A 25,763-nucleotide genomic window follows, 5' to 3' on the forward strand; every position below is an offset into this window, starting at 1 on the left:
ATATGGGGTTTAATGAGATTGAGGGTTATAGATAGGTCGGTAGGTTGGTAGGTGTTGATGTGATCGGCGCAACTCGTGGGCCGAAGGGCCTGTTTGTGCTGTAGTGTTCAATGTTCTATGTTTTAGGGGAAAAATTATTCAAATTGGTTTTAATTTTGAACCCTGGCCTAATTTTCACTAAACAAATTTTTATCCATCATTTCAGTGAGATGAAGCAACATTCTGGTGTAATCTTCATTAAACTTGGATTACCGTGGAGGTCAGTGATAAATGAATCAAACCAGTGATAAATGAGTCAAAAGCAAAGGGAGGATTAGGTGGTACGGTTCTTAAGCATGCTCTGCCATTCAACTGGACCATGATGTCTCTCCAACTCAATGCCACTTCCCGGCACTACCCCCCCATCCCTTAATGCTCAGAATGTATCCTATGAATACATTCATTGAATAAGCTTTAAAATTTAAGTTTTAAGTTTATTTTGTTAGTGTCACAAGGAGGCTTACATTAACACTGCAATGAAGTTACTGTGAAAATCCCCCAGTCACCACTCTCCGGTGTCTGTTCAGGTTACTGAGGGAGAATTTAGCATGGCCAATGCACCTAGCCAGCACGTTTTTCAGACTGTGAAAGGAAACTGGAGCACCCAGAAGAAACCCACGCAGACACAGGGAGAACATGCAGACTCTGCACAGACAGTGACCCAAGCCAGGAATCAAACCCGAGTCCCTGGCACTGGGAGGCATCAGTGCTAACGACTTTGCCAGTCTATCGAATAAGCATCGCCTAGCCTCTGGGGATTCCAAAGATTTACAACCTCTCTAAATGAAGACATTTTCCCTAATCTCAGTCTTAAAGTAGCCGACCTCTTATCTATAGATCAATGCCCCTAGCTCGAGATTCTCAAATCAGGGAAAACTGGGCAGTTCAAAAATTGAATAATTAAAAATAATTGAATAATTCAATATTTGCTTGCTGCAACTTTACACATTTCAATGAGATTATCTATTATTCTTCTAAACTCCAAAGATAGGCTCACTCTATTCAATCCTTCTCCTTAGGGCAACTCCCTGACTCCAGCTTGATCAGAGCTGTCCTCTGAAATTGTGACTAATGTTGGCACAACTTTGGAGCTTTGGCAATCAGATGTTCCATTTTTTCGCCAGAAAGTAAGAACGGAAATGCCAAGAAACACTTCACACGAGTACTTGATTTTGCCCGAAGCCATTTTCAAAATTAAACAACTCCCAATGCAATTATGTCTTTAAACTGTGCCGAAAAATAATTAAAGTGGTTGCGACATACTCTACTGCATCCTCTTCAGCGAGAGGTTTTGCTCGATTGTGACTTACACTACCAGAATCTAAATCCCCCATTCATGGCTCTCTTTTTGTGACAATAATTAGAATAAACGTAAAGCAAATTATTTGATGTGTCTACACTTGGGAGTAAAACTTAACAATAACTCACAAACATTTCAAAGCAATGCCTAGCTTGGTGTTGTGGGATGAATTTAAGAAGATCGCACAAAGTTTAAAGTTTATTCATTCGTGTCACAAGTAGGCGTACATTAACACTGCAATGAAGTTTCTGTTAAAATCCCCTAGTCGCCGCACTCCGGCGCCTGTTCCGAGTACACTGAGGGAGAATTTAGCATGGCCAATGCACCTAACCAGCACGTCTCTTGACTGTGGGAGGAAACCCAGGCAGACTCCTCACAGACAATGACCCGAGCTGGGAATCGAATCCAGGTTCTTGGTGCTGTGAGACAGCAGTGCTAACCACTTTGCCACCTTGCCGTCCCAAGTGCACATGTTGCAGCGACCGCAAATGGCATCCTGCGAGACACTATCTATTGCACTGGAAATTGGTGCACTCTAAATCCGCAACAGGCTTCCAGGCAGTGGGTTTTTAAAAATAAGATGTTACAGGCTTCAAATCCACGAGTGTTGCCACAGCAACACAAAACTCGGACAGATCATCCAAAGGAGGGAAGGAGGAATGCAGACAGTTCTGGTTACACAATTTAGCCGCACTACGGCAGACAGTCCATAAGATCAACAATGCTCATTCCCTTTTATAATGGCCACGCCAATTCTAATCAATCCAAAACGGACACCTAATCCCCATTTATGCATTGCAGCACTGCCCGACTGCACAAGAATTCTTCTGCAAATGTAGCGATGGGCTGCATTCTGTCTTTTGGGTAAAGGTATTATTAGTGTTGTCTTGGCGCGAGTTGTCCATTAGCCCAGTGAAGCCTGCTTCAGTAATAGTAATTATTACTTTGAAGAAATAATGCTTTTTAGTTATATTAATTTATGATGGGGATAATTTAATTTCGCATTCATCGAGTTTGAGTGCCTATAACTTAATTATCTGTTGAGACTCATTTTCCATATCTGTGACTTGTTAATGTATTTTATTTATTTCAGCTATCATTCCACTTGCCAATCACCCCGTGCTCAGTGGCCAGTGCTGCCTCCTGTATCCACCCCAAATTTGAAATACTTGTATTTTTGTACTTAAATCTCTCCACAGCCTCAACTCTCCTGCTCCTCTAGCCATGCAACCCTCTCAGGTCTCTGCATTCCTGTGAATTCTGGTCTCTCGAGCTATTCCCGCTTCCTCCAGTCACTACTGGCAGTTAGCTATCTCGGTCATTAGTTCTGGCACCATGAGGCTAACTACTGTGCCACTTGGGGTGGCACAGTGGTTAGCACTGCTGCCTCACAGTGCCAGGGGCCTGGGTTCATTTCCCTGTTTGGGTCACTGTCTGTGCAGAGTCTGCACTTTCACTTGCTCTGGGTGCCCCGGCTTCCTCCCACAGTCTGAAACATGTACTGGTTAGGTCGTGCTAAATTCTCCCTCAGTGTACCCAAACAAGCACTGGAGTGTGGCGACTAGGGGATTTTCAGTTTTCTGGAAATCCATTCCCAATTCTTCCATCTCTCTACCTTTCTCCCTCTTTTAAGAGGCTCCTTGAACAGGTTTTCCAAGACCGATTATGTGGCTTGGCGTCACATATTGACTGATAGCACTCCTGTGAAGTGTCTCGGGATGTCATAAGAAATAGGAGCAGGAGTAGGCCATCTAGCCCTTCAAGCCTGCCCCGCCATTCAATAAGATCATGGCTGATCTGAAGTGGATCAGTTCCGCTTTCTCCCATAACCCTTAATTCCCTTGTCTATCAGAAACCTATCTACCCGTGACTTAAATATATTTAGCGAGGCAGCCTCCACCACTTCAACGGGCAGAGAATTCCAGACGCTCACCACCCTTTGAGTGAAGGAGTTCCTCCTCAACTCTGATCTATGACGTCTTACTATTTTAAACGGTGCTTTGTCAATGCGGAATGTTGCTGTACGCATGGAAGTGAATAAACCATCCGACTGGCTCTCACCCATCTAGCAAAATTTCACGCGCTGTTCCAAGCCTTATTTCCAGCATTGTTCAAAGGGAATCATTTTGCGAGATTGCATTTGTTACTTGTATGAAACAAAGCTTTTCTTTAATTTAGAGAAAGAGAGTTAAATCGTCTACAGGCATAGGGCAGCAGCTCTTGCTGTGTTTTCTAAACCCACAGTGCCCCACGTTTCCTGCGCCAATGTCACACTCAGTACAGGGCGGTACTTCTCAGTGGAGGCAACTGTAGCCAAAGGAACAGATTCCATTGAATAAGCGACAAAGGAAAACATTCAGCCAAGAGACTGCAGAGATCATTCTTGTGGTGACTCAGTTAATTGGCTTCTTTTATATTCCTCTGCAAACCCATTTAAGGCCAATTTGTTTCCAGCAGATATTTACTGTCTGAACTGGAAATGACAAACAGAACATTAGCCTGCTCCCATAATTGTCGGACAAAATCGCAGATTTATAGCAGGGCAATGAGGGGTTGAACACAATGGGCAGTGTGGGAAGTGAAGCATTATTTTCACTCAAGCCAAATGGACGAATCCCAAACAAAATAAGTCCTCAAATCCTTTTATGCTGAAATAAATACTACCATGTTCCTTGATTTATCGAGATTCTTATTAAAGTTACGATTTCTCATCACAAATCCTGTGAACATCACCTCAGGTTCTTACTAATTCATTTCTTTACTAGTAACCTTTGGTGCTTTGCGAGTAAAAGGAACGTTAAGAGCAGAAGCGCCTTGTTGAGCCCACACTCTCGTCCTCCCATGTATATCATACGTTGCATTAAGTCACTTGGTCATGAAAGTGCGATCAGAATGGATCTGAACTTCCTTTCAGTCTTGCAACTTAACACTTAATACTTTATTCCCATGTCTTGACCTAACTGCAACCAACATGATGTTTATGGCTTTTTACAAGGTCATGGCTTTGAGTCAGAGACCAAGACTGTGGCTCCCGCAGTTCACAAGTTATTACACAACAACAGGGGACAACTTCAAAGGTTGCAGATGATACTAACTTGGAGGCATTGTAAACTGTGAAGAGGACAGTGCAGAACTTTAATAGGACATAGACACATTGGTGGAGTGAACAGATAGGCAGCAGATGAAGTTCAATGTGGAGAAATGTGAGGTGATGCAGTTTGGTAGGAAGAACATGGAGAGGCAATATAAAATAAGGGGCAAAATTCTTAAAGGAATGCAGAAGCAGCGAGAGCTGGGTATATATGTGCATAGATCATTGAAGTTGGCAAGACAAGTAGACAAAGCAATTAATAAAGCATACAGTATTTTGGACTTTATTAATAGGGGCATAGAGTACAAGAATAAGGACGTTATGCTGAACTTGTACAAGACGCTGGTTAGACCCCAGCTGGAATACTGTGTACAGTTCTGGGAGCCACGCAATAGGAAGGATGTGAATGCATTGGAGAGAGTGCAAAAGTGGTCAACAAGAATGGTTCCAGGGCTGAGAAACATCTGTTATGAAGAGAGATTGGAGAGGTTGGGACTGTTCTCCTTGGAGAGAAGAAGGCTAAGAGCCTTGATAGAGACGGTCAACATCACCAAGGGGCTGGACAGAGTAGACGGGGAGAAACTATTCCCGCTCATGAAAGGATCAGGAATGAGAAAGTGCAGGTTTAAAGTGATTTGCAAAGGGATTAAATGTGATGAGAGAAAAAGCTTTTTTCGAACAAGTGGTTTGGGTCACTGCCTGGAAGAGTGATGGAGGCAGGTTCAATCGAGGCTTTAGATTCAAGAGGGCTTTAGATAATTATCTGAATAGAAACGACGTGCAGGGGTACGGGGAGGGGAACGGTATTATTCATGGTGCTCGTTTGGAGAGGCGGCACAGATACAATGGGCCAAATGGCCTCCTCCTGCGCCATGACAATCCTGTGATTCTGACACTGCACAATTATCAAATGTGGGATAATTCAACTGGGAATTGTGTCCATGATATAGTCACATGTTGCACTTTCCAATTATATAGCACATTCGTGGCTGACTTGTCTACGACTGGAACAACTTAAAGGACGTGCTTTTCTATTATTCCCTGAGATGCACAGAAAGCCTTAAACAAGGACAGTTCGCCATTAAATTTCCATCCAATAAGGCTACTCCCTCCCCTTTCAAATACAGTGATTCTCATTAGCATGTGTCTGCTGGAGGATTTCCACTGACTTCTTCAAGTTGCCTCAGTTCACACAAGAACGTGAATTGGTCATGGTACGTGAGAACCTGACCTGGGTTCTCCCCTCCCTTGGTTGGCGCTGCCAATAAATCTGATGCCCAGAGGGCTGTGATCACTTGAATCAGCACAGACCCAGGGTTAAAATAGGAGCCTTTCTTAGTTTGAGTACGGTTCAGTATCCCGGGCCTTCGGACAGCCAATCCGAGCACAGTAACCGACATCTTGAGTGAAATTTAATTTGGTTCTTACTCTGTACGTAGAGAAGGGATGTGACCGTGTGATGCCCAGCGCTGTTCGAAGCTTTGCAGGAGTACTCGGCTTCGTCTGAATGCTCCACAGCAACAATTCGAAGAAGTCCACCCTGAATCACTGCGTTTGGTGAAATAATATTACCTTGGCCCCCTGGAGATATAGAGGGAAATAAAAATGATAACAATTGTCACAATAACCGCATCGCAGGCAGTATGTTACTAACAGTCAAACTAGGAGATTATTTGGGATTTTAACAGGTTGGAACAGATTGATATGTGGTATTAGGTCAAAACTGGGCATCCCCATCCATTATAGGGATTGTCTACGTAAACTTGCCACGCTGTAATTCCACCTCATACAAAGAACAACACAGCCCGGGAAACAGGCCCTTCGGTCCAATGAGCCCGCGCCGCCATCTCAACATTGTGAGCCCCCTCACCACCCATGACCCTTACCAAATTGAGGGAAGACTAATTTAGAGACAATTTGTTACACCAATCAGCCTGAGAGCACATCTTTGGGGTGTGGGAGGAAACCGGAGCACCCGGAGAAAACCCACGCAAGCACGGGGAGAATGCGCAAACTCCCACAGACACCGGCCCAAATCCATGTGTCTGCACAGCAAACAGTGATAGTCACTGAGCTGTTGTGTTGCCCAGCATCTGGTCCAGTTTAAGCGTACACTAATGACATGAAGCACTAGGCAACTCTCGAAACATCCAAGAGCAGCCCTCGTACGACCCATCGCGTGTATGCTCCTTGTTGGACAACAAGGTGGACCAAAGCACTTGTGGATTAAAAGAGAAAAACATCAATAACATGCACATCCTTATACAAACATTCAAGGGAATCCCCAGAAGCTCAAAAGTAAAACAAATGAGCCAAAAAATATGTTGGAAGGTCCCAGGGACGTCCCAAGGCTCCTGAACCTTATTTAAAACAGTCTCCTCTATCCCTCCATCTCTATCCCGCTCATGTGCCTATCTAGGTATCTCGTAAACAACTCATGATGGCACAGGAGCACCCACCACTGGCGTGAGGGCATGATTACAGCATGGGTCTACTTTAGAAGCATAAATCGGCAGCCAAAGTCCCATCACGTTTGACCTTGCTTCCTCTGAACGATTTTTCACTCTCTTTTCGGGTAATCGTGACCTGGTCCCACTGGGCACTCTTACTTGATTTGGAATTAATATTTCAGTATTTTCCCCAAGTCAAAGGGGAAAGTGTAAACAGCTGCAATGAAGAGCTGGCTACTAATTCACTTTCCTTGTTAAATCAGGAATTATCAAAAGCTTTCCTCCAAACACCCTATCAGATTCAGACAGCATTAGGGAGGCTTGAATAGCTGACGTGTGATTGGTTTGTGATCCTGACATTTAGCATCCATTTCCCAGATTTTACCCAGTTGCTTATTTGTGATGTGGTCAAGGCTTGGTCTGGAAACATTTAAGTTTGTTTGTTGTTTGTTGAATTACTGTGTCTGATTATTTTTCTTTAATAAGAGCATGCTTTACAGAATGGCTCACTGAAGTGAAGGGAGCATTGTGTTTATAATACCAAAGAACGCTTTGATGATTAGTCCAATTGCAACTAAAGAGAGATGAGAGGCTTTAAACTTGGGAGATGTGCATGATTTCCTTAAACAAAATCGGTCGCGTTTTGGGCATGGATGGTTACAACACTGATTTTCCTGCCCTAACTCAAACCCCAAGGAAAAAACTTCCAACTCATCTTTCAGATCGATAAGAAGCGGTTTCATTAGGAGTTAGGCACTAGGTCCCTGGAGTCTGTTCTATCATGGCTAATCTGTGACCTCAACCCCACATTCCTACCTACCCTCGATAACCTTTCAACCCCTCGTTAATCAAGTATCTACCTATCTAAAAATATTCAAAGATTGTGCTTTTGAGGGTGAGAGTTCCAGCATTTCTTGACCCTGTGAGAAAACAAAGCCCATCTCTGCCGTAAATGATTTATCCCTTTCTCTAAACTGTGACCCCTTGTTCTAGATTCTCCACATCCACCCTCTCAAAACCCCTCCGAATCTTAAAAATGGCTTTGATCAAGTCATCTTTTACTCTTCTAAACTCTAGTGAATGCAAACCAAACCTGTCCGACTCTTCCTCAGAAGATAATCCACCTATTCCTGGTATTAGTCCAGAAGACCTTCTCCGAACTGCTTCTAAAGCATTTACATCTATCCTTAAATAAGGAGACCAATACAGCACATAATACTCCAAATGTGGGCACACCAAAGGATAACCTCTTCACTTTTGTAATTAATTCCCTCCACAATCAGTTATGACATTCTATCAGCTTTCCTAAATACTTGCCAAACCAGTATACTAGCCTTTTGTTATTTATACACTAGGACACCCAGATCCCTCTGAATCTCAGAGGTCCCAAATCTCTTACCATTTATATAATGAGCTGCGATTTTATTCTTTTTGCTAAAATGGACAACTTCACATTTACCAACGTTGTACTCCAGTTGCCAGATCTTTTCCCACTCACTTAACCTCTCTTAAGGGCCTTCAGGTCTTCACAGGAAGTTAGGTGGCAAGTTGGAAACCTGACGCCAAACACCGTCAAGGTTAAAGGTCACTGCTAGCAGATAAACCTTGTTTCGATTCAGGCTTCCATCAAAATGGCTCCAGATCAGTCAAATTTTAGCAGCTGCCCAGAGGGTGTCTTGGATCTCCTGGGATTGGCAAACTTGGGGCTTGAATGTTTTAATGAAAGAAACAGAAATTTATTCCTCAAATTAAGGATTATTTATCTGGAAAACTGGTCATTAGACATGCATTCAAGCATGGGGCACTTTCATTATTAAATCGAGTGTGGTCATTAGTATAACTCATGTCTGCTAGTTGATTGGTACAAAAACCAACCTGAGACAGGTGTACAGACAACACATTCCCATCACCATTCGAATTTCTTCATGGATTTCCAAACAGGTGAAACAGGAGGTGGCAGTACACATGGAGTGGGGAGTTCAGAACAATTTATTTTGTGCTCTCGAGCTTACCCTTGATTGTTTGATGTGAAGCCACTGGTCTGAGGTGCTTGAACAGTAATGAAAGAAACCTCATTATAGAATCATAGAGTCCCTACAGTACAGGAGGCCATTCGGCCCATTGGGTCTGTACCAACCATAATCCCACCCAGGTCCTAGTCCCATAACCCGATATTTTCCCAAGTCAAAGGGAAAGGATATGAACAGTTGGTTGCTGATTCACTTTCCTGGTTAGTTCAGGAATTATCAAAATCTTCCCTCCAAATTTCCAAAATGCACGATCAGTTTCAGACAGCATTAGGGAGGCTTGAATAGCTGATGTGTGATTGGTTTGTAATCCTGACATTTCACATCCATTTCCCAGATTTTACCCAGTTGCTTATTTGTGATGTGGTCAAGGCTTGGTCTGGAAACTTTTACGTTTGTTTGTTGAATTACTGTGTCTGATTATTTTTCTTTAATAAGAGCCTGCTTTCCAGAATGGCTCACTGAAGTGAAGGGAGCACTGCTAATCCCCCTGGTACTGAGGGTCAATTTAGCATGGTGAATCCAGCTAACCTGCACATCTTCGGACTATGGGAGGAAACTGCAGCACCCAGAGGAAACAGGGGAGAACGTGTGGATCCGACACAGATAGTGACCCAAGTTGGGAATCGAACCTGGGTCCCCGGTGCTGTGAGGCAGCAGTGCTAACCGCTGTGCCACCGTGCCACCCAATTATGCCATTGGTAGTTACATCAAAACCAGAGGGGAGGCCTTGGGAGGTGAAGGGCGTGACCTCAACGAGCTGACTGCCCAGACCAGGTTGTTAATGGATTCCACTGGTGTTTCGATCAGTGGTAAACAATTACACCTGAGCTGCTGTGATCAGAAGCAGCAGGATTTTGGTACTGACCTCTTCTGCAGACCTTTTGAATCTCGACGCAAGAGCTCATTTGCCTCGAAAGGCGACACATTGAACCAGGCTTCAAATTTTTAATAATTAAGTTTTAGGGTAAGGGTAATAGGGTAAGTTTTTCACTCAGAGGGTGGTGAGTGAGTGGAATCGGCTGCCGTCGGAGGTGGTAGAGGCAAATTTGTTGGGGTCTTTTTAGAGACTTCTGGATGAGTACATGGGATTTAATGGGATTGAGAGTTATAGACAGGCCTGGTAGGTATGGATATGATCGGCGCAACTTGTGGGCCGAAGGGCCTGTTGGTGCTGTAGTGTTCTGTGTTCGAATAGCCCTCAGTAATTATTTTCTTTTAATCTCCGAAACAATTCCCATGGATCACAGGTTTCTCCTGCACATTCACGTGGAAATTTGATGTCGAGATATTTGTGCCGAACAGAAGCTGGATGGCTAATCTGAACTCTTTGTTTAGGATTCCCAATGCTGAACTGATGGAACTGCTAGTTTAGAAAAAAAGGCTGTGTGGGGGACCCTGCTGCGAATTCTACCTCATGAACTTGGCGGTTTGGACTGAGAACTACATTTCAGAGGCGCAACAGCTTCTCAGACACTTTGATATGTTAGTCATCATTTTGGTTCTCTTAGCAACCGCATTCAGACAGACTAAATCCAAGGGGTTTTTTTTTAACCGTATTAGGAAAGGGGTCTGATTGTATGAGAGAATCTCAAACACAGCATGGCCTCCATCTTGATCTTTTACCTTCATTTCAGAATCACCCCTCAATCTAATATTTGAATTTGGGTCTCTCAGTTGAGAGTCCCAATATTCCCACATTGTGGCTAATTCCTTGCATATTAGAAATGGTTCCAAGCACATGAGAAAGCCATTTGGACGATTGGGTCTATGCCAGCTCCCTACATGAGCAATTCAGCTGGCATTTTCCCTGTACATTTTTTCTCTTCAGTTGCTTGTCCAATTCTGTTTTGAAAGCCACAACTGAAACCGTCTCCGCCACACTCTCAGGCAGCGTATCCCAAATCCCAATCACACACTCAGTAAAAAAAAATTGTCCTCATTTCACTCTTGGTTCTTTAGCCACTCACCTCCAGTTTAGTTCCCAACTACTCTGCTAATGGGAACAGTTTCTCCATTTCTATTCTGCCCAGACCTCTCATGAATTTGACCACCACCACCATCCCCTCCTCTCAACCTCCAAAGGAGAACAACCCCCCCCCCAATGTATCTTCCTAACTGAAATCCCTTTTCGTTGGAACCACTCTCAAAAATATCTTCATCCCCTCTCAAATGCCGCTACATCCTGCCCAAAGTGTGGTGTCCATAAATGGAGGCAATACTTCAGTCGAGGCCAGACTGGTGTTTTATAAAGATTCATCATAATTTCCTTGCATTGGTAGTTTATTGTACTTGACTTTGTCATGGAATCATACAGTGCAGAAGAGACCCTTCGGCCCATTGAGTCCACACCGACACATTAGAACCAGCTGAACTCCCACCGAATCCTACTTGCCAGCACTTGGCCCATAGCCCTGAATGTTATGACGTGCCAAGTGTTCATCCAGGTAAAGGATGCGAGGCAACCCGCGTCTACCACCCTCCCGGGCAGCGCATTCCAGTCCATCACCACCCTCTGGGTAAAAAAATGTTTTTCCTCACATCCCCCTCACCTTGAACCTATGTTCCCTTGTGACTGACCCTTCAACTAAGGGGAACAGCTGCTCCTTATCCACTCTATCCAAGACTTTTAGGTCACTCCTCAATCTTCTCTGCTCCAATGAAAACAACCCACGCTTATCCAACCTCTCTTCATAACTTAAACGTTCCATCCCAGGCAGCATCCTGGCGAATCTCCTCTGTGACCCCCTCCAGTGCAATCACATCCTTCCGATAATGTGGCAACCAGAACTGTACACAGTACTCTAGTTGTGACCTCACCAAAGTTCTATACAACTCCAACGTGACTTCCCTGCTTTTGTAATCTATACCTTGATTAATAACGGCAAGTGTCCCATACGCCTTTTTCACCTTTCACTTCACTTTTAGAGATCTGTAGACAAACACGCCAAGGGCCCTTTGTTCCATAGAACTTCATAGAGTTCTAACATTCATTGCGTGCTTTCTTGTCAAATTCCTGCTTCCATAGTGCATCACCTCTCACTTTTCAGGGTTAAATCCCATCTGTCAATTATCTGCCCATTTGACCATTCCGTCTATATCTTCCTGCAACCCAAGACACTCCACCTCATTGTTAACCACCCCTGACCAATCTTTGCATCATCTTTATGGCGCACGATTTATGCCAAACTCCTCATATTGATGCAATCTATTATTCAAAAGAAACATCTTCAGGTTTTATAGATGACTAACAATAGACCAAGTATTACTTTACAGTACCAAATGGCCATTGTAATAACGTACCGAACCATTCCAATCTTGGCGGAGGATTCCCAGTCGCAGTGCATCGGAATTCTGCTGTCTGCCCCTGTCTGACTGTTAGGATGGGAGGCTCAATTGTTGCTACGGGTCCTGTGGCTATGACAAGGCAAAACATAATTTTATTCGATTTTAATAACAATACAGATTATCGTGGCCGTTCGAGTTTGCTTGGAAGTGCATAGAATCTCTTCTCCCAAACTCCATCGGTCGAGAAGGGCAAGGAAATGAGAAATCAAGTAGATCTGTGAAGCGAGTGACTGCCATGTTTTAAATAATAAAAATAATTCAGCCACAGGCCGTTTAAAAAGCAAGGACAAGGTTTTGAAAGAGGCATCGTCAGGCTGGAGTGCAGTGGTTGAGAAGTATATTGAGACAGTAAATGTGGCCAGTTTGCAGATGTGCTGAAGCCCAACATCTGCATCCATTCTGTTTGAATCAACGTGGGGAGATATCATTTACATTAACAACTGTGAAGGAGTAAGTGGGAACAATATGCCGGGCAAGACCACCAACACATTGGACAACAATTCAGACATCAAACTGCTACAACCAAGATTTGGGTCCTTTTGTACTACTTAAATCCTCCACAGCAGACGTTCCATCTGGCATCGGGTCCACAGATTACTCCACTAAGAACAGTGAATAAAACTGTTTGTTATTGATTATTCAATACAACTCACTTCTATAAATTCAACTGATCTGCTGACAAGAGCTTTCAATCATTTTGAATTAAACCAGCCGTGTGTTGCTTAGACTTTTCACACGTCGCTTTTGCACCCAGCTAGACAGCGAGGCCACCATTTCTCAAAGCTACTTTTCTCTTTCAAGGAAAACAGTTAACGGAAACACGCTCTAACTCTGAAAGATTCCGAGTTGGGGGGAAAAAAAATCCTCATCAAAGAAGCTGTGCCTGACCGGAATGCCACAAGCGGTCATCCAAGTGAGTTGCCGGATCCTGGTCACTTTCTAAACTTCTTGCATGAGTTTATTTAGGGAAAGATTGGAAATCATTCATTTATTTTACTTGATTAAAATTAAGTGGATTGGAGAAACAGATTATGCGTAAATTGACAAATTGAAAAATAACGGGGCCCTAATTCTCTTTTACCTTTCGAAGAAAAAGATTAATCAGGGAGAAGGCAAGGTTTTCTTCTCTTTCAAGTCTTCACCTGACAGCATGGGGTCTTCTGCAGTGTACAAATGGCACTCCAGCCCACACTGAGATTTGGATCTAGCAACATCAGGAACAGGAGGAGGCCATTCAGCCCTCTGAGTCTGTCCCATTAGTCAATGAGTTATTGACTGTGCTGCACTTGAACTCTTCCAATCTGCTTTAACGTCCCTCAATAATCTTACTTAGCAAAAGATTCATCACCCTCTGTTTCGAAAAACTTAATCACCCAGCATCTGTTTCTATAAGTTTCTTGGAATGGAGTGCAACACATCGAGCGAGATTCTCTGGTCTCATCCCTACTTGCCCCACTGCCAGCGAGAATGGAGAACTTGGAGCTCAGCCAAATCTCAATTCACTGCAGCGGCACCTGAGAATCCCAGCCATGGGCGAGGTCAGAGGTTTTCGGTGAATGTCTCCCAAGTGATATGGAACAGAGTTGGAAAGGACATCAAATATCCAGATCCAGCTTTAACGTGGGGGCATATAGCTTGCAACTCTGCGGACCAAGCGATGGTAAATGGAATTTGACGAGATAGGTGCTTGATGGCTGGCGCAGACAACATGGGCTGAAGGGCCTTTTGCTGCACTGTAAAACTCTTATGACTCAAAAAGCAAAAATGTAGCTGCCCAGTGTTGGTGTTGTTACAAGAGAGAGCATAATTCTCTGACAAGAATAATACCATGATAATGTTTCCATCCAATGGCTCTCAAGGAAGTTAAAAGTTGGCACTAAAATTGAAATATTCCAGTTAACAGGTTTCCAATAAATTGAGTAATCAGCTTGGTTTGTAGGATCTGGAAATCCCCCTCGTTGCACTGACTAATTGAGCATGGCTCAGTCGTTACAAACGGAGGACGCTATCCTCTCATTCATTCACTGTAATGATGCTGTATCCATCGTTGATGGGGGGGGTGGTTTATGAGCCAGGTATACTTTTGTGAGGGATACTGGATTCTACAATCTCAATCTCTAGTTTCATTTTTATCTTAACATTTAGGAAAGGGATTTCAAATGGGTTATCTAATGGGTGGCACAGTGGTTAGCACTGCTGCCTCACAGCTCTGGGGTCCCAGGTTCAATTCCTGCCTCAGGTCACTGTTTGTACGAAGTTTGTACGTTCTCCCTGTGTCTGCGTGGGTTTCCTCCAGGTGCTCGTGTTTCCTCTCACAGTCCAAAGCTGTGCAGGTTAGAGTTTATTGGCCATGCTAAATTGCCCCTTAGTTTCAGGGGGACTAGCATGGCAAATACTTTTATTTATTTATGTCACAAGTAGGTTTAAATTAACACTACAATGAAGCAACTGTGAAAATCCCCTAGTTGCCACACTCCAGCAGCTGTTTGGGCACACCGAGGGATAATTTAGCATGGCCGCTGCACTTAACCAGCACGTCTTTCAGACTGTGGGAGGAAACCGGAGCACCAGGTGGAAAGTTTTCTTTTGCCAGGATCCCTTCATCACTTCTCACTCCAGCAACTTTTGGCAGTCATTGCCTTACATTAGCTATCAACAGAAGATCCACTTCCATTCAATATTGAAGTCTGTGTCACATCTGGCTGTATTATTTCTATCACTATCAGGTTCTAGCTTTTCCACCACGGAGAAAGGTTTCTGAATCTCATGCAATTATGCATTCAGCACAACTGAGAAGGTTTAAAGAAAATACACTGGAACGGTCTTAGTCGAATTGAATAGTTCACTCCTACATTTTGAACAAGTTCCAACGGACAAAAGAATCCTGGACGAGTTACTTAAGCCCAAATAAAGGGAGACATTAAAGGCTTCCAACTGACATTACTACGAGCAAAATTCCACATCATGACTAAATGAAATGAATCATTCCCGTAAACATTACTCCTCCATTACTACATCATCTAAACAAAACTTGGTAGAATCAGATTAGCTGCCTAAAAGTAGAATATAGCTCGGAACGAGGTCAAGACGGCCGGGTGAACTGACCACGTCTTTTGGAGGACTTGGCTGATTTCGGTTTAAATTCTCTATGGAATTGGTTGATTTATTTTTTTATAAATGGGATTTCTATTCCAGTCACTGAAACTTATCCAGATACTGTAATAACGGCTAACACGAGGGGACATAGCTTTAAATTGAGGGGTGATAAATATAGGACGGATGTCAGAGGTAGGTTCTTTACTCAGAGGGTAGTAAGGTCGTGGAATGCCCCGCCTGCAGCAGTTGTGGACTCGCCAACTTTAAGGGCGTTCAAATGATCAGTGGATAGGCATATGGATAACATTGGAATAGTTTAGGTTAGAGGGTCATTAGATTGGTTCCACTGGTCGGCGCAACATCGAGGGCCAAAGGGCCTGTACTGCGCTGTAATTTTCAATGTTCTATAATATATTTGAAACCTTCTTTTAATTAACAACTTCTTGTTAAGGCTTGTCGTTGGGGCAGAAATTTTTAAATCAAGTTCATTTATTAGTGTCACAAGTAGGCTTACATTAACACTGCAATGAAGGTACTGTGAAAATCCCCTAGTCGCCCACACTCCTGCATCTGTTCAGGTACACTGAGGGAAAATTAAGCATGGCTAACGCATCTGACCAGCACGTCTTTCAGACTGTGGGAGGAAACTGGAGCACCCGGAGGAAACCCACACAGAGATACGGAGAATGTCCAGATTCCACACAGACAGTGACCCAAGTAGAGAATTGAATCCGGGTTCCTGGCGCTGTGAGGCAGCCGTGATAACCATTGTGCCACCAAAATATAAAGTGCCAATAAGTCAGAGTTATCTGAAAACTTCAGTAACTTTTGAGAACCTCTGCCTTTTTCACAAGCTTCTTAACTGACAAAAATCAAGTTACTGAGCAAAAAAACGAAATAAAAGCTTGGCCATTTGCAATGAACCAATGTGGTGGAGAACATTTGGATGAAAAACGACATGGACATCCTAGTTGTGCCACTCTAAGGGGTTGACTTGGCAATGCTGATGCAAACTGACAGTCCCAACAAAGCCACTAAGCTGGGCTTGCACTCTGTGCCAATTTGGCAGCAGACGGGTTCGAACAATAATGCTGTGTAAAGCAAGGGGAGATAATTCAGAGTTCTGGCGAAAGGGGCCTGGGATTAGAGCCAGCTTTTGAATGCATTTATAGCAATCGTGCGAGAAGTCAGTTTTTGTTATTTATGCTGATGGGTGCATTGAAAAGGGAGGACCAGCCATCAGCAGCACAATGAATTAACTCGATTCACTCAGCAGAGGTAGCAAGTTCTCACCCAGTTCTCCCACAGTCAGGCTGTTAGTGAAAGTCATAGGTTTAGACTCTGTAACAAACTTAACTTTTTGTTAATCTACAGCGTATCCTGGGAGCCAGACACGAGGCACTTTTAGGGACTTTGCTTGATGACGACAGTGCCGGCGTGATAAGTGGAGCAATGGGTGGAGAGATGCATGCAAAAGACTCACTGAGCTCCATCAGACACAGATTCGGAGTAACTGTGGAACCCAGTAGACTTAAAAAAATGATCGTGGATATTGCATTTTAGTTCAATCATCTAATAGAGCCTTGCTGCTTGACAAAAGCATAGGGTAAACTGAAATATATCCTAATGTCAAAACCACAAAAAACATTACATGTGTTTTCCATTGTTAATAACACACAAACAGGGATTGATCATTCAGTCTTGTGAGCCTGCTCCACCATTTAATTACATCATTAGGGATCCGAATCTCAACCCGATGTCTCCCTGATTCTTGCATAACGTAAATCCATCAGTTCAGGTTTGCAATTTTCAACTGATCCCCAAGCATTAGGGAGAGAAAGATCCGGATTCCCACCACCCCTTGTGTGAAGGGGTGCTTCTTGACATCATCCTCAAATGACTTTATTCTAATTTTAAGGTTTTTGCCCCCTTAATCGTGACTGCCCATCAAGAAATGAGCTTCCCCCAACCTTCCCATTTGATTCTGCATGCCTCATACAGATAACCCCATCATCTTCTATCTTCAAGGGAACACAAGACTAGCCTATACAATTTGTTTCCATTAGCTTCATGCTTTTAATCCGGGTATAATTCTAGTGAGTCTGCAATGCACTCCCTAGGGAAAGCGATGGTCTGGTGGTATCATCACTAAACTATTAATCCAGAAACTCAGCTAATGTTCTGGGGATCCGGGTTTAAACCTACCATGGCACATGGTGGAACTTGAACTTAATTAAAAGTATCTGGAATTTAGAATCAACTGATGATCATTAAACTATGTTGATTGTCAGAAAGAAAAATTATCTGGTTCACCAATGTCCTTTAGGGAAGGAAATCTGCCGTCCTTATCTGGTCTGACCTATATGTGACTCTAGAGTTACAGCAACATGGTTGACTCTCAACTGCTGTTGGGCAACTAGTGAGGGGCAATAAATGCTGGCCCAGCCAGTGATGCCTATGTTCCACACATGAATAAGAAGAGTCAATCTTTCTGAGATGTAACATGTAGAATTGAACATAGTCCCCCAGATGTGGTGCAACCGAAGCTTTATATATCTGTTGCGTAACTTCTATCCCCCAGCATTCCAACGTTCCTCATCACCCCCACCCCGCAATCAGGGACAGGTTTACACTCCCATTTTTTCTATTATTGATGAAGCTTTGATTTCACTTTGGTTTCTACAAATATTAATCAGGCAAAGGATGTGATTTTCCAGCCTGCCAATTGCCCAGTCCCGCTGCAAGTCGATGGAGTGGATTGCCGAATCACCCCCGGTGGGGGGGGCAGAAACTGCTGGACAAGTTTTCTTCCTTCTGAAAACATGCTTTAACCTGGGCTGTCACGTGTGCAGTGTATAAACGGTGTGCAGTGGCATGGGATACAGAATGACGTTCCCCACAGACAAATGCAGTTATACCAGCTACGCATCCAAAAAAAACCAAAAATGTTAAAAATGGCCATCCATTGACAATAGAGCAGGTTGACAAATTACGTATGCATAAAAATGCCATCTCATGCTGACCCAGCGTGTGGTCTGATGTTGAAGCAAACAAATGATTCAGTCAGGTTCATGCACAAAATGGGGTGGGGGGAAGGAGCGGGGAGACATGCCAGATGTAAATCACATGAAAATTGTCCAGTCCTCCGTCTGCATGCACTCTTTAAACATCATTCTACAGGGACACGAGAATTAACCGCACCCAGTCAAACATCTCAGTTGCATCGGGGATCAAGGGCTAATGTTGGTGTACACACTCTGTTGAAAACGCAGGGATGACGGGCTTGGGAACTGCTATCTTTGTAGTGGTTCTTTACACATTCATTTTCCTTATCTCTTCACCTTGAATGGAACCTCCTCCAAACACATGGGAAAACGGTGCCACAGACTCTCTCTCATCTGATGAGAAGGGACATGTCTACGAGGAACGGATGAAGGTATGTTATAGCAGCACAAAGAAATTGGAGAGGCTTCTGGAGAAAGGACAAGAAGTTGAAGGGACTTGGGCGCTTTTTGAACAATATATTCTTATCTTGGGAGGGGGTGACAAGAATTGCCTGTGGCACCAAATGATGTTCAAGAGTCTTGGGTTGTCCTTTGTAAATTCTGCTTGGCTCATGAAGAATGTACACCAACATTTTGATAACTTTTGAACAGGAACATTGGAGGTAGATACGCACGAGAGAGAGAGAGAGGGGGTAAAGAAATTCCAGAAAAATTAACTTCATACCATGCCAACTTACATTGTTGGTATCCTGCTACTGTTTCAAATGCCTGAAAATGGACCTGTGGCGTAGCTGTGGAGTTAACATGTCAGATTAAATATCTAGCGAGTAAGTACCCATTACACGAAGTGAGGAAAATCATACCCCATTCTTTTCCTGACATTGGAAGACCTGTAGCCAAACTTAAAAAGAACTATGCAGTTTGATTCAGACTTGCATGCCTGTGCAATGATCCCATTGAAAGTTTAAAGCTTCTTCATGCTACAAGAAGGCCTACATTAACACTGCAATGAAGTTACTGTAAAAAAATCCCTTAGTTGCCACACTCTGGTGCCCGTTTGGGTATACCGAGAGAGAACTTAGCATGGCCAATCCACCTAACCAACATGAATTTCAGACTGCGGGAGGGAACCGGAGCACCCAGAGGAAACCCATGCAGATACAGGGAGAATGTGCAGATTCCGTATAGACAGTGACCCAAGCCAGGAATCAAATCGTTCCCTGGTGGTGCTGTGAGACAGCAGTGCTAATCATTGTATCACCATGCCGCGGAGTGTTGTCAGGTCAAGTGACTAAAGCCCTAAACTACAAGAGTGCACAGGTTCAAGGTGAGAGGGGGAAGTTTAGGGGAGATCTGCAGGGAAAGTTTTTGCACAGAGTGGTGGGAGCCTGGAATGCACTTAGCTGGAAGCAGCACGTTCAAGGTGTATCTTGACAGATACATCAACGGGAGTCGAGGAAAGTGATTAAAACCACATATGGGCAATGAGTAGTGAATCTAAATAAGGACTGGGAATCGGTGCAAGCTTGGTGGGCCGAAGGGCCTGTTCCTCTGCTGTATTGCTCTTTGCTCTAAACCCGACTCTAGCAACAGGATCCCAATGAGGGGCGTCACAGAACAATAGATGGGTCCATCCAGTTAAATTGTAATCATCTAGAATTAAAATATATTGATTCCATTCAATTGAGGGATCTGCACTGAGTCAGGGTCCAAGGTACTGAAACCTATTTTTCAGGACATCATTTCACTGTACACAGGTAAGCCAATTCTCCAGTAATGTCTGTCTTCAAGAAATCTTGATACTTTTAATACCTTTAATCATGATGTCTTGGAGACAACAGAGAAAGGAAGGAGTGAGGCCACGGATGGATTTGAAAGCAAGGTCAAGAATTTTAAAATCAAGGCATTGATTAACCAGGAGCCAGAATAGTGAGCGCAGATTGACTGGTGGGACAGAACTGGGCTTACCTAGGGACACGAGACCATTGAAACGTCTGCTGGCCAAGTTTACGCAGGGTAGAATGTGGAAAAGGCAAGTCAAGGGAAAACATAGGCAAGAATAAGAGTGTGGAAACAGAGGAGTTGTGGCGAGGACAGAGCCCAGAGCGTGTCACAGGGGGACAGCCAGTTTTTATAATCGCGTGGACAGATGATCGGAAGCCACTCTCGAGGTCAACTGCGACACCAAACTTGCGAACGGTCTGGCTCAGTGTCGGGCAGTCACTGGGGAGACGGAAGAAGTTGGCAGCTACGGAAAGGAGTTTGGAGTGAGGACTGATACAATGGCCAATGTTTAAATGGGAACAATGGGATATTTTTAACATCTACTTTATTCAGTAAATAGTATGTAAGGATTTTACCATGAAGGAGCCCCACTTCACCGAGTAAGGCTTTTCTCCATATGAAACACTTTTACTATACAAGCTCACCACGATGGATTCCACTGTACCTCTCAACCACAACCACGCAGGAATTAGAAGAAAATTGTGACTATTTAAAGAATAGCGACAAACTAGTTCGGCAGCCTGTACACTGCTTGCAACTTTGTTTAACCAGGAATTTTACAATTAAATGTGAACATTTAATTAAGGAGATGGGCATACCCTCAGCATGCAGCATGGTTCAATAATAGGCTGATAGTATCAGCAGCACTGTGCAATACTCTCACTGCAGTTTGTACATTCCAGAACATCGCCAACGTTGGGAATAAATCAAAGACCCCCATCAATACCAGCGTGCAGCCAGCCACATGCAGGAACGCAAGAGGAGGGAGTGGAAGGCTCAGGCGCACAGGACGTCCGCTAAAGTCAGCGCAAAGGAGGCGGAGGAGCAGAAATTGGTGGAGAGAGCAGGTCAAGGCTGGAGGGAGTGAACAGCAGGGCACAGGAGCATGCGGGAGTTCAAACCTACGATGCAAAGATGCTTAGAGTTGGACTTCAACTCTTAGGGAAAGAGGTCCCAGTTACAGCAAAGAATATGAAGTAGAGACAACCAAAACCAAAAAAAAGGTATCTTTTGGAAAAAAAACATCATTGCAAAAGAAATTGCAAAAGGACTCTGATGAAATTTCCGTGAGGGAGAAAAAGCCGATACTTCACCAAAAACTAGGAACAATCTACACGATCAGTGGATTTTACCTGAAGCATATGGTTCTTTCTTTAGTTTCTATCAGAAGGATTGAATTAGGAAAAGCCATTCTCCGCACGGAGCACAATTCTGACTCACCACCCAACTTAATTTACAGAATGAGGCCAATCTCCAGAGAAATTCTATCTGAATCATAACATGGTCTCCAGATTACAGATCCCACTTGCAACTCACATTTCTTCCAGTCTAACCTACTGAAACAAAAGAGTGGAATTTTATGGTTTCCCCCCTCGCGGTGGGAGCACGGCTACAAAACGCGGTGCACCACTCTGAAAGGGCCACCAATTTCGACTGGTCTGGAAAATCCCGCCAGTGGGAGGGGCTGTAAAATTCCACCCTAAAACTGAGAATGCTATATAAAAAAAAACACACACAGCAGGTCAGTTTGCATCTGTGGGCAGAATAGAGGGGTCACCTTAATGACTTTATTCTTTCTTTAAAACCATTGAGGGGAAACGTACAAAACAAAAAAAAAAGAAATTGATTCCTCTATTAAATTTGACATTCTCGTCATTCAAAACTATTTCAAAAATTTCCTCTGCTCTCAATAAGAACATTAGACCACAAGATAAGAATTTCCAGCTCACTATTTATTCTGTCCACCCCATCCCTCTTGAACTTCTTCCATCTGTTGAGCCATCCCAGAGCATTAACAGCAGCCATGAATTGTATAACTGCAGTAAAAAGGAAACTTGACTGTTGAAATCTCCAACTATATGGATGGTTACATTTGACTTTTGGTCACCTGGCAAAATGTTGATTGATCAGGACATTGCCCTGAGGAATGAACCAGCAAATGGCTGATACTTATTCCGTTTAGCTGAAACTGGTGCAATGTGTATTCCTGTACTTTCTGTCTGCAAAGAACAGGGTCCTGTGTATTAATATATCTGGCATCCATGCAAACATGAGAGTCAAGGTGTCTAGTTTCAATTTTCAAACAATGCTTGGCAGTTAAGTATCAATCACCATCAACTGGTGCATTCTCCATGGCAACACTTCTACTACAGTCCTCTTGTCAACTAATCAGCACTTTATTCTCATATTATGAAGTTGTTGTTTCCCCTTGCCTATGGTACTCTTGCGATTGTCCTGCTATCTGCAACAGGAAAAACTTCGATAAAGTCTTTTTTTCAGCAATACTTAAGATTAATATTGTCACATATTCAGGATCAGGTGAACATACATTAATTACTGGCTATCTTGCAGATTTTTAAGTGGATGTTTTTCATGATACTGAGGAGAAACATATGCAAAAAAAAACCCTTTGCAAATACTTTGATCCAAATGTTGGCAGGACATTGACCAGCCAGACATGAATCGTATGGCAATCCACCCAACTTGTGTGCACTCTTCCCGTCCTTCACTCCACACTGCTCATGGTGTCCACTGTGGCATTCTGTGCCTGTGAAGTGGTGAGCAGGAAGGGTCATGAATTGATGACGTTCATTTATATTCTCTCAAGCTGTAGGATGAACCAGCTTAAAAGCCAATTTTACTAGTGTTCCTTGAAATTGGCCAACATTGCTCCAGGGCCTAGATTTTCTCCATGAAGGAGAGGCATTTCCTGTTTTTATGGGGGCAGCTTTGGCAGTGAGGTACATTCCTTACGTGCGCAGTTGGTCAATTCAATGATCAGTTGCCTCCATTGAGGGGGGATTTTGGTACGTCAGGTGTGTGAAAGCCAAAGTGTGTAGGTTAGACCAGGTAAGAGCAGGTCTGAACTTGAAGGATTCGTTTCAATAGCCAAGGTACGTCTCTGGAGACGTTAGGCATTGCCTTTGAATCTGGTCCTGGAACACCTTTACAGTAGGTCAGATGTCCTTTGAAATTGTTAAATGTAGGCACAAGTATGGGTAAAAGGTGCACAAACTCATCTGAATGGTCAACAGACTTGGCAAAGAGAGCTGTCAATCTGACGAGACTTTTAGAAGTTCAGCCCTTTAAATCTTTGAAAAAAAGTGTGGAGACTTTTCATTCTATCTGCTAGCATAAGCCAGGGGACTTCTATTATGGGGGTACGGTGGAAGTGATAATGTTGCTATTATAGTTGTACGCCACAGATTCAGATTAATGTTCTGGGGACATGGGTTCAATTCCTATCACAGCAGCAGATGGAATTTAAATTCAATTAATAAATCTGGAATATAAAGCTAGTCTCAGTAAAGGTGACCATGAAACCATCATCGATTGCTCTAAGAACCCATCTGATTCACTAATGCCCTTTCAGGAAGGAAATCTGCTGTCCTTACCTGGTCTGGCCTCCAGATCCAAAGCCACTCAGTTCAGGGGCAATTACAGATGTGCAACAAATTCTGGCCTTGTCAGTGATGCCCACATTCCACGAAAGAATTTTTAGAAATTATTAGATTAGTGCTGCCCGATTCATTTCGCAACCATTCATTATCACAGCAGGGTGCTTTTCATATCAGAGAATTATTGACAGCTACATTGCTATAGAGTCTTTGATGTGGGACTATGGATTCCAATGCTTATTGGTATAAGGAATAGGATACTGGAATTAAGTGTTTGTTTGATATAAGGCTTTATTAGCTCATCAGTATAAGTTGATTTGATTTATTGTCATGTGTACTGGGATACAGTGAAAAGTATTGTTTCTTTTGTCTGTGACAGACAAAGCATATGGTTCATAGAGTACATGGGGAGAAGGAAAAGGGAGAGTGCATAACAGTGTTGCATTTACAGTTAGGGTGAAGAGAAACATCAGCTTAATATATGATAGGTCCATTCAAAAAGCTAACATTTTTTCTTTAGAATAAGACCTGTTTAAATAATAGAGATCCCAGGTCTAACTTTACTGCACTCCAGAGTAAAAACACAAAACAGGGATAGGATCAATCAATTCTTGATTGTAGTGCGATTTGCATTTGTTTTATATTTGATCAGGGACACTTGCCATTTTGCAGTATACTACATAAACACCAACTTGAATATTGCCTAAAATAAAGATATGTTGCTGAAGCTTTTCACCTATCACTTATCAGGACAATCACAAGAATGCCAAATTTCAAATGATCACAACAATTTATACAAGAGTGCTGACCGGCTGGGAAATCAACTCTGATTGGTCAAGGTGTTGCCATGGAGAAAATAACGGGAAACTAAAGGTTCTAGGAAATTCAAAGGAGGAGGAAATTGTTATATACAAACTGTCGCGATTGCTTGAAATTTGGCATTCTTGTATCTGTTCTGATGAGTGCAAGAAGAAAAGCTTCAGCAACACATCTTTCAACAATATTCAAGTTTGTACCACCAGGTGACTCTAAGTATCAACTTCTTCAGGATTAGTTAACCTGTGTGTCGTACAGGGATGGTAAACATTTGAAGAATCAATGTAGAGTGGTCAATCCCAACCTGATGTTGGGTTTCTTTAGGAAGCTGAGTTTCAAGGACTGTGGGGTTCTCGCATCATAAGAGGGGCCACAATGGGAAAGAAATTTGATGACCTTGTTTACAATGTGACTAGAGATTTGCATATCAGTTTTAAAACCCACAGATAATCAGGGTTTAATTTTCCAGGTCCAGTTTTGATCTGGATTTAAATCGACAAACTAACTCTTTCTGCACTCTCAATTTTAGTGCAATGGAAAACCTTGTGCTGTGCTGCCAAATCCTTCCTGTAAAGACACTCTTAGATTTCTGCCACCATTTTAAAGTTGTCACAATAAGATCTGATCAAGAGTATGAAAGGGAGAAGTTAATTCTATGACGTAACTAGTGGGTCTCCCACAATGTTGCTCTTTGCAAGTTAGATGATATGCTGTTCAGTATTGACAAGAACATTATCCTTTGGTAGAACTGTATCCCTTCATTATCTAATTGTGAAGTGAGCTTAAAGGTCATTCAGAGCTTAACTGTTGTACGGTTAGGAAGCCTTGAAATTGGAATCTGCATGTCAACTTGAATCTGTAGCATTTTATAAGGCTGTTTCCCTTTTGAAACTGTGAGTCAGAACTTAAAATGGTGATCTGACTTTGAAATCATCGGCCTCCTTGTCAGGATTGTTGGAGGAAATCCACGCACGTATCAACCAGTTGGAAAGGAAATTTGTTCCAATTTGTCTACTCTTCCATGAGGCATCTGAAACATGATGGGAAAGAATGCACTCTGCATGCAGCACTATTTTATCCACAGGCTATTTTCTCGCTGCCCACTTAACCATAAGACAAACAGTTTTCCAACAGTAAAGGTCTTATAAGTACGTGGTGTATAATTCAAATACCATTTGTACCAAGCATA

General features: G+C 43.0%; 1 protein-coding gene across 7 annotated transcripts in view; it reads right to left on the reverse strand.

Annotated features, from left to right (window-relative positions):
• Positions 1-25,763, reverse strand: part of hspg2 (heparan sulfate proteoglycan 2) — a 536,580-nt gene that overhangs the window by 152,281 nt on the left and 358,536 nt on the right. For all 7 annotated transcript variants that reach the window (XM_080181499.1, XM_080181505.1, XM_080181501.1 and 4 more), the window contains 2 exons: positions 12,211-12,324; positions 5,859-6,011 (listed from right to left, as the gene is read on the reverse strand). In XM_080181499.1, the coding sequence (XP_080037625.1) occupies positions 5,859-6,011; positions 12,211-12,324 (267 nt within the window). The remainder of the gene's footprint in view (positions 1-5,858; positions 6,012-12,210; positions 12,325-25,763) is intronic.

This window comes from Carcharhinus amblyrhynchos, unplaced genomic scaffold (genome assembly GCF_965287045.1).
Source record: "Carcharhinus amblyrhynchos unplaced genomic scaffold, sCarAmb.v2.hapA scaffold_41, whole genome shotgun sequence".
Taxonomy (NCBI): domain Eukaryota; kingdom Metazoa; phylum Chordata; class Chondrichthyes; order Carcharhiniformes; family Carcharhinidae; genus Carcharhinus; species Carcharhinus amblyrhynchos.